The sequence below is a fragment of the Apostichopus japonicus genome, chromosome 22 (genome assembly GCF_037975245.1).
Source record: "Apostichopus japonicus isolate 1M-3 chromosome 22, ASM3797524v1, whole genome shotgun sequence".
Classification (NCBI taxonomy): Eukaryota; Metazoa; Echinodermata; class Holothuroidea; order Aspidochirotida; family Stichopodidae; genus Apostichopus; species Apostichopus japonicus.
Genome location: NC_092582.1, coordinates 9,471,766 through 9,481,383, shown reverse-complemented (window position 1 = coordinate 9,481,383; position 9,618 = coordinate 9,471,766). Strand labels below are relative to the sequence as shown.

The 9,618-nt window shown below is 36.3% G+C and overlaps 1 protein-coding gene across 4 annotated transcripts in view; it reads right to left on the bottom strand.

The window, feature by feature from the left end:
* Nucleotides 1-530: 530 nt before the first annotated feature.
* LOC139963989 (GTPase-activating protein and VPS9 domain-containing protein 1-like) overlaps nt 531-9,618 on the bottom strand; it is a 29,586-nt gene continuing 20,498 nt past the window's right edge. For all 4 annotated transcript variants that reach the window (XM_071965269.1, XM_071965271.1, XM_071965270.1 and 1 more), the window contains 4 exons: nt 9,361-9,427; nt 7,968-8,082; nt 7,235-7,373; nt 531-6,709 (listed from right to left, as the gene is read on the bottom strand). In XM_071965269.1, the coding sequence (XP_071821370.1) occupies nt 6,407-6,709; nt 7,235-7,373; nt 7,968-8,082; nt 9,361-9,427 (624 nt within the window). In that variant the 3' untranslated portion in view covers nt 531-6,406. The remainder of the gene's footprint in view (nt 6,710-7,234; nt 7,374-7,967; nt 8,083-9,360; nt 9,428-9,618) is intronic.

The following is a 9,618-nucleotide window of genomic DNA, read 5'->3' as shown; positions in this document are numbered from 1 at the left end:
TTATTAAAATGAAAATGCATTCATTTTTGAAAGCAAGCAACATTCACGTAGGCTACAGGAAGATTTTTTTTCAAACTTTGACATAATTGTCGACAGGACCTGACTTGGCACTTGACTCCTCTGCATGCATATGTCCTCCATGCTGATGTAATGTCAGTGAAGATGCTAGCAAGTGTGCTTCTTTATTGGTCTGTAGTACCCTTACACCATCTTATTAAGTACCACATTACTAAGGTACAGAATCTCTTATAGGTGCCTCATGTGCCCTTAGTTCAAAATGTTTTAGTTGGGAAAGAAAGATACATATCAGTGGAAGGATGGATAAAGGGTGAGAAGGTAGGGGGGGGGGGGAGAACATGCTTTTTTATTGTATACAATGTATATCTGGCATACAATACTTGAAAATCATCCATACATAAGTTCAAGTCCTCTAAAGTAATTGTCAAACACAGTGATCATTTTTTACAGCAGTATGAAATAAATTCAAGTGTAGACTTCAAAAAGAAAAAAGATTTCATGGTAACAGAGAATCACCCATTCAGCAAACATATTCTTTATTTTTAACATCAGCATATATGGAAACATTTGACAAAGACAATTCAGACAAAACATCATTTTAGGTTAAGCAGAAAAATTAAATATATGAAAGGTTAGGAGTAAAGATTATTAAAGACTAATTTGCTTTGTTATAAGACATACTCTGTCTGTGTAACTATCACTGGAATGCAGAAGTAATCTCAACGATGATCGGATATTGGTTATTGGTTACGTTCATGTAATGCCCGGGCATACGGAAGAACATTAAAGAAGAAAGAAAATACAATCATAATTATAATAATAATGATATTTACCGCAGAAATCTGTGGTAAATATTGTGCCTCTTCTTGTTGCATAATATTGATGAAACTTTAAATGTAACTTACATGAACATCATCATCAAAGCTCAAACTTTGCACAGTTCTCACTGACTTATTTACCAAACATAAAGATTGTTTTCTGTTTGTACAATCATCTCTAAATACAGAGGTAAATAATATATTTTTTAACCTGCAACATCAAAATGGTAATCTTACAACAACACAGACCATTCTAAATTGCTTGCAGTAAGTTGGTGGTAATTATGTAAGGGATAATAATATGGAATACACTCATTAACTTTCCCTGTCATTTATCCATCTTGTATTTACAAGCCACCCCTATTTTACTTTAGCCAAAACACTGCCCTGAGCCCACCCTCCCCAATACCCCCTCCTTCCTCCACACACACACCTGTGTTCAGTCTACCTCCCCGCCACTACAGTATATCAATATCAGCATAAAATATAAAATCCTCATATTGAGGAGTTTCAAAGGCAATGGCAACAGTAATGGTCAGTGGTCAAATGGTCAGTGATTAAATGGTTACCATGGTCACCAGTATGTCATCAACTGTTTTCATGATCTTACTCTTAGTCTGTGGAAAACATTGCTTTACACATGTTTTAGTACCACAGGTTCAATAACTCAGTCTTTAATATTCTGCAGTATCATCAAATGATGCTTGTCTTTGCTTCGCTTAATAGGCCCATTTAAAGTATTGTCTAAATTTTTAAAAGATTTCTGTATTCTTTGCCTGTTTACATTAGACTCAGTGCTCCCTATCAGACCCTGCACATGAAATCACTGGAGAGGAAGTTGAGGTTTCTTTACAAGAAGAAAAGGTGGGAATCCAGAAGCCATGTGATGTGCAGACTGCTACGAAATGCCTACTGCTATTGTGTCACATTACTTCATGTATCAAACAATAATGGAAGCCAAAGGTCACAACTGATCCAAGGTCAACCAAGAGCTGTGTTTACTTTATAAATTTAATACCAAGCATGAGGTTCAACACCATGCTCCCAGTCTAATATAAGCAGTGCTTAAATACCTAATGACACATTTGACTGTACAATGATGTAGCAGACCATACTAATGGGCAGTGGTAATGCAAACCTGGAATGGACTGGCAGATTTCTTTACTTATCTTAGTAAAGATTTGCTGGGCCAACACAGCTTGTACCCAATTATTATGCCTCAGTGATACAAACTGGGATGATGATGATGGTGGCTTAATGAGGCTGAAACAAGTGTGACCATTATTAGACTTTCTAGCATATTTGGGAACAACACTAATGACCTTCATCAAGCTCTGAGGTATAATATATTGTCAATAATTACTGGCATTAGTCAATGTACTCTTGTGTAATCTCTGACGAGACAACACGGAATGTTCATTTAAGCACACATATAGTAGGAGATTTCAAAGATGTGACATTGACCTTCAAAATTAAACTATGATCACATCAAAACTAGAAGATATTCTGTAATATGTGAAAATTAATAAATATTTTATGAACAGGCCAAAGAAAGATTGTCAAGATGTTACATTTTTTTTATATATTATTTTTTACTTTGATCGTTTTTTTATGGCTGAGTAGGAATTATGTCTTTTCAAGTTTTCTCTTATTTTTCCCCAAAGTACAGGCTAATTTTTGGAACAATGCAATACAACATTGGTAACTTCTGTTATATCTGGTAGAAGAAGAAATAAACAACTTCCATAAACTACCATTTCACCAAAAGGTCAGAATTAAACTCTCATTGCTACTGTAGCAACTGTAATCCAGTCCGATCTATATTTCAGTCGGTCCAAGAGGTTCGTAAATTCTTAGCTGAATGGTGTATACCACCATACAGCATACTGCAGCCAGGCTTCATATAAAATCATGAGTCATGCAGTATCTCACAAAGGCACTGTAGATCTGCAGAGACAATCTCTATTGTTTGATATTGATTCAGCCTTGCTGCAGAGGAATTGGCAGCGCCTGCAGCTTTACTTCTTGACACTTCTTTTACATGGTACATTATCAGTAATACATTGTATGTGAAAACCTGTACAGCTGTACATAAATCATTACATGCTACAGGGAGTCGATGGGGTCTAAAGTCAATGTGTTGTATGTGAAAGCTGTACACATGTACAGAGACCTGCACATGGCACATATAGTTTATAGGGCTAAATTCAATACATTGTACATGAAGCTATACAGATGTACTCAGATCTGCACATAATACAGGTTGTAAAGCTTAATTCAATGTTGTGAGAGCTGTACAAATGTACACAGACCTATACATAGTACAGGTAGGTGAGCTTAATTCAAAACTGTGAAAGCTGTACAAATGTACACAGACCTGCAAATTAAACAGGTTGTCAAGTTTAATTCAAAACTGTGAGAACTGTACAGATGTACACAGACCTGCACACAGTACAGGTAGGTGAGCTGAATTCAATACTGTGAAAGCTGTACAAATGGACACAGACCTGCACATGGCACAAATAGTTACTAGAGCTAAATCCAATACATTGCTGTGGAAGCTGTACAAATGTACATATACCTGCACATGGTACAGGTAGTTCATAGGGCTAAATTCAATATATTGTATGGGAAAGCTGTGCAAATGTACACAGACTTTCTCATTGTACAGATAGTGCATGGGCTAAATTCATTATACTGAATATGAACACTATACAAGATGTGAGCATACTTTTAAATGGCACAGGTATAGCTGTAAGGGCCACGACTAGGTCCACATGCAAACAGATGAAAAAAGCTCATCATGAAAAAACATTGCCCTCCTTAAGTCAGTTATTATTAATGGAGAAGTGACAATAAAATTGCTAGGTTAATATGATATTGCCTTTGACCTTACTATTACTATTGAAACTTAACAAAATATCCATTAACCCTTATCAAAATCAACTTAACAAAACAAAAAACAAAAAATTTTAATAATTTTTCTGATTGGGAAACTGAATGCACGGGCAGTTTTTGCTTTTCAATTTCCTCCCTCTTTTCATACATCAATTAATTTGCATGGAAATTAAAATTCATAAATATATACAAATGTTCAATCAATTTGAATATAAGTTTAGAATATTCATAAACTCAAAACCCTGCCATAACATACATGGTAAAGATAAAGATAAATAATTGCAAATGAAGGCAGGTAAATGTATTAAATTTGATCAATTTTGTTTCATCTTGCAGTTTTAAACAACTAGTACTGTGAACAGAGAATGAACAGTCTACTGGGGAAGGGTAAAAAAGAAAAAAAAAATCCTAATCATTATGTTCTTCTATCCTTCCAAGAATAAGGTCTAATTCTCTCTTTCTAATATTCACTACTATTAAACAGTGCATCTCTCACTGTCTTTTGTATCAACAATGTATGATCTCTTAGAAAACTAATTACTTTTTGAAGAAAGTGAATCCTTCTTTTTCCCTTTTTTTTTGTGTGCTTTCAAATGATCTTTTCTTCAATAACTACAAACTTGTATACATACCACTACTGATCAACTCATGATATTGTCATGTTACCATAGCAACAGCTTGCCAAGTGTTTGGGAGATTGGATAGGCCAGACATGACAGCACTCTCTCCTAATTTTCCATACGGTTGGAAAGGACGCATTGACAGACCTTGGACATCCAAGATATTATTAAACAGCAGACTACATAGAACACACACGCCGCGCACGCACACAAACGTACACATCAAACAGAGAGACCAAGGTAGTATAATGTACAGCGGAAAGCAACGGACGATATCCCAGAGGAACACATCATGATAGTATATCAACAGAGGAACACATCATGATAGTATATCAACAGAGGAACACATCATGATAGTATATCAACAGAGGAACACATCCTGATAGTATATCAACAGAGGAACACATCATGATAGTATATCAACAGAGGAACACATCATGATAGTATATCAACAGAGGAACACATCCTGATAGTATATCAACAGAGGAACACATCATGATAGTATATCAACAGAGGAACACATCATGATAGTATATCAACAGAGGAACACATCCTGATAGTATATCAACAGAGGAACACATCATGATAGTATATCAACAGAGGAACACATCCTGATAGTATATCAACAGAGGAACACATCATGATAGTATATCAACAGAGGAACACATCATGATAGTATATCAACAGAGGAACACATCATGATAGTATATCAACAGAGGAACACATCATGATAGTATATCAACATGGATCTTTTTAAAGCACACTTGCTCTATAACTACCACAGATCTGATGATTTTAATACCACAGCAACTTCAACATTAGGAATTAAACAAAATCCACTGCCAATTATGGATGTTTTATTGTACATGCTCTTCAATCAGAAATTTCATCGGAAGCATTTCTGTCCGTCCTCATTTTAAATTTTTGTAAAATATAACACTTGAAGGAGCTGATGTCGAAACTAGAGGTAGAGAGCAGAGGACTGAAGTCACCCACATTCACTTATGATTGGTATTCCATAGAGTTAATTATGACGATGTGGCTTTGACCTAGTTATAAAAAAAATTTAAAAAGTTTTCATTTATACGCAACTTCGACGAAAGGAAGATCCCTTGAAGATCAATCAATGACTCTCTTACAAATGCCAACTACTGAGGCTTTTTAGAAAGAGGGGCCTTTTTATCTAAATTCCATTTAAAGAACTTATGGTAATTTTGTCAACAACAAAATGCCCAACATCATGACATTACAGGTCTGCGACTAAATGGCTGTGACTGTCTGAATTCCATGTTCTTTACGAAGCGTCAGTTTTTCACCACTCAAGAAAAATATATATTCTGTTTAGCTTACTTTTACATACAAACTTGATAACAAGATCACTCTTAAATAATGTCAGAAAAATATACAGAAGCAAATATCGACCTGTATCAAATACAGGAAAACACACATCAAAAAAAACAAACATGGAAATATGAACAATCGTGCACTTTCAAAAATCCATTTCCTTCCCCTGATTTTCATCATCAAACTTTCCACTACTTATCAATTTTGAAAAATTATGACCATCTCACAATATTTTTATACAGCAGCATGTCCTTTTCCATTTATCAATCCCAGCACAGCCTCTATATCAATCTACACTGTTCCTTACCAGTCACAGTAAACCTACTAGTCACAACAGTTATATTAATTTTTCTAACTCTGTCATTTATGAATCACGTACATGCATTTGGCAGTCTTCTTTTCCCATCTCCGACGTTGTTTTAAGTCTCCCGTTCAATTCACTTTTTGTAGTCCATGGTCTTATTGAATTCGATGGCAGCCTCAAACTGGGACCAATTCACTGGGTCCAATTCAGTTTTTGTAGTCCATGGTCTAAAACTGGGTCCAATTCACTGGGTCCAATTGTCATTTTGTAGTCAATGGTCTTGATGAATTCCATGGCCGCCTCAAACTGGGTCCAATTCACTGGGTCCAATTCCATTTTTGTAGTCCATGGTCTTGGTGAATTCGATGGCTGCCTCAAACTGGGTCCAATTCACTGGGTCCAACTCACTTTTTGTAGTCCATAGTCTTGGTGAATTCGATGGCTGCCTCAAACTGGGTCCACCAGTAAGTCTCCTCCCCTTTGTTCTCGTCGTCGCCAGCCCGGTAACTGTCGTTCTGTATGTAGAAACTATTCACGTACTGTACGGTTGAAAGCAAGCTGGGCGGATTGGCCTTGATGAGGACGAACATCAACACAGGGACAAAGGCGTCCGCTCCCGGTGGACCTCCCACCTCGTTGGCCAAACTGAGGAGGTTCATGATGATGGAACAGCAGCGTACCACGCACAGGACCTTATCCTTTGGAGTCTGGAATAAATCAACACAAAATAGTGACTTTTTGTAGTTAATGGAAAGGAATAAATACTGTAAAGTTAAGTACAGTAAAGTCAGTCCTACCTCTGGACTAGAAGATCCTGCTCGGATTTAAACATCTGTCCCCCCATTTTCGTAACTTTATATAGCCCATGTCAGGCTTTTTGGCTAGCAAATAGCTAGGCATTTTTTACACTAATGTTTTCTCCCATTGATTGCCATAAAAAATAATAATCAGTTCAGTTATGGTCGATTGTTGCCAGAGCATTTGTTTTTGTAGATACTAGCAGTAAAAGATAGAACTGATTTTTGGTGGGAAAGGGGTGGGATTGGATGAGGAGTGTTCAATCTGTCAATTTGTTCAAATTTGACTGACACTTTTTATCTAAATTTCTTCCTCTGTTTATCCCCCTTTCTCCATCTCACAGCCCCTCTTTACACCTGTCTTGCTCTCTCATACATACTCCATATACCTCTTAAATATTACATGAATAAGATCTTAACAACTTCATTGGTTACCTTGTAAACATTAATGTTGAGGATTTCTGCCTGGGCTGCTGGCCACGGTAGTTCTCGTTGATACTTCTCTGGGATTCGTAAGTTCTTGTGATTTGCGGTAACTACCTTGGACAGCTTTTCTATGTGGTTATGTAACAGTCTGCACAAAAGAGGGAACCAAAGACAGTTGTGAGTAGAATTGACAGGAATGAAGTAGACCAGAATCATAAATATAATTGAATGTATATCATGAGGTTCACTGATTGATTTACATCTGTTTACAGGGTGTTGCTAGGTTACCTGTCAATGCAGGGTGTTGCTAGGTTACCTGTCAATGCATGGTGTTGCTAGGTTACCTATCAAAGCAAGGTGTTGCTAGGTTACAGGTATATAGGTATATAGAGGCATAAGGAATACTGGTTCCTCGAGACCAGGAAAACCTACAAATATCAAATCGTGAAGTTCCAACTTTGCACTTTGACCTGTGAGATTATTAGACGGTTGCTCAAGGTCAAAGTAAAGCAACAAACAGAGAAACACTGAAGCAGAATCCTACTTGTTATTATGAGGTTAGAGGTAGGTCAATGCTGACAATCTCTTACTTCATTGGAGGTATCAGATATGCTGCTTCCTAAAGACCAAATATCGAATTTGATGTTCCCACTTTCAACTCTCGGCCTGTGAGATTATTGGACGGTTGACCAAGGCTGAGGTAGAGCAACAAAAGCAGACATAACGAAGAATAAATACTTACTGGTCCCGATGGATATCTCCGTCACCATTTGGATAAAGAGCCAACTTATAGACCGTGGTCATGATAGCTCTCTCCGTTGCAATTTCAGCATCGATCTTCTGTACTTCACTTGCAGCTGATGATAGAAGATCGTTATTGATAATATATCATAAGACGATGATCATTATTGATAGTATATCATAAGATGATGATGATGATGATGAGGGTATTATCAGTAACTTAGTGACTACACTGTAAAGTCATCATGATCAATCATGATACAGATGCTGTTGAAACTGAGACCAGAATTTAAAAAAAAAATGCAGCAATATGTACACAAAGCTATAATAATTCCTGGTTGCAACTGAGCCAAGATTATGATATGATGGTCAGGGTATTAGTAGTATACCACCAGACTATCAAGTAATGGGATGATATAGATGCTATTGAAACTGTGACCAGATAAACAGTGATGAGAATGGCCATAAACTAAGCAATTTAAGGATTAGTGTTTGATAGTTATCAAAATAAAACAGTCAGTCAGGCAGATACTCTGGTAAGTATCAGAAAAGTGACCTGTGGCTTCCATCAAAATTTCTAATATTGTTACACAGCTATTATTACATATTCATAACCAGTGGTTCATAACCACCCAATTATCCACACCCTTAGAAGGACATAAGAAATGTTCTTCTTTGTGGAAGATATATGCAGATGACGTCTGTTCATATTTTCATGGAAGTGCATTTTGTACCGGATATACAGTGATACTAGAGCCTAGCTGTGATAACAGGGTGTGATGTTAAACGTGGCTATTTTCAAGTGCTGCTAATATGCTAACCAACAACCGAACCTTAATAAGAACACATTAAAGCCAACCTACCAAAGAACAAAGCGAAATCTAGGTCATCACATGAACTTTCAAATAAGCAAAGAACAAAGAAAATCATTGGCTCATGGAAATTAAAGTCTGTTCTCTCTGATAACATGATATATCTAACCAGGTATTAATCAATACATGCATTTGTGACAAAGTAGAGACTGAGTGAATGGATAACTAAATTATTATTATTATTATTAATATTATTATTATTATTATTAGGCATTTAGCTACGCTATTCATGGTAAACCATATCACAGTGCTTACAATCATATGCAATATAACAACGAATCATAACATAACATTGAACAAACAAAATAATAGCGAATCAAGTATGAAATAGGTACGTTTTAAGGAGTTTTTTAGATACATCCACTGATGGAGCAGCTTTTATACTGGAGGGAAGTTTATTCCACTCCTTAGCTGCTGCAACAGTGAATGTGCCATCTCCTGCCTTACTACGAGCCACATGAAAAGTCAATCGAAATGGGTCTGCATTGGAGGGTAATGATGAGTTATCTTGTTTGTACTTACCAGCCCATATTGGATCTTCCTGTATCCAATCATTGAGTGTGTAGAGGAAATGCTTTACTAGTTGTGTCTGTGGGGATACAACAGAAACCAAAAGAAAGATAAATGTTTATTCTTTAAAGTGTAATTTGACTGCAATGTTAAAAATGAAAAGAAAACAATTATTCCTTTAAAAGTTCACCGGTTCTAAAAGATCTATAAGATGACAGTACAGAGGACTTTGAAAGCTAAGCAAATATTCTAAATCTATCAGGTTTGAAG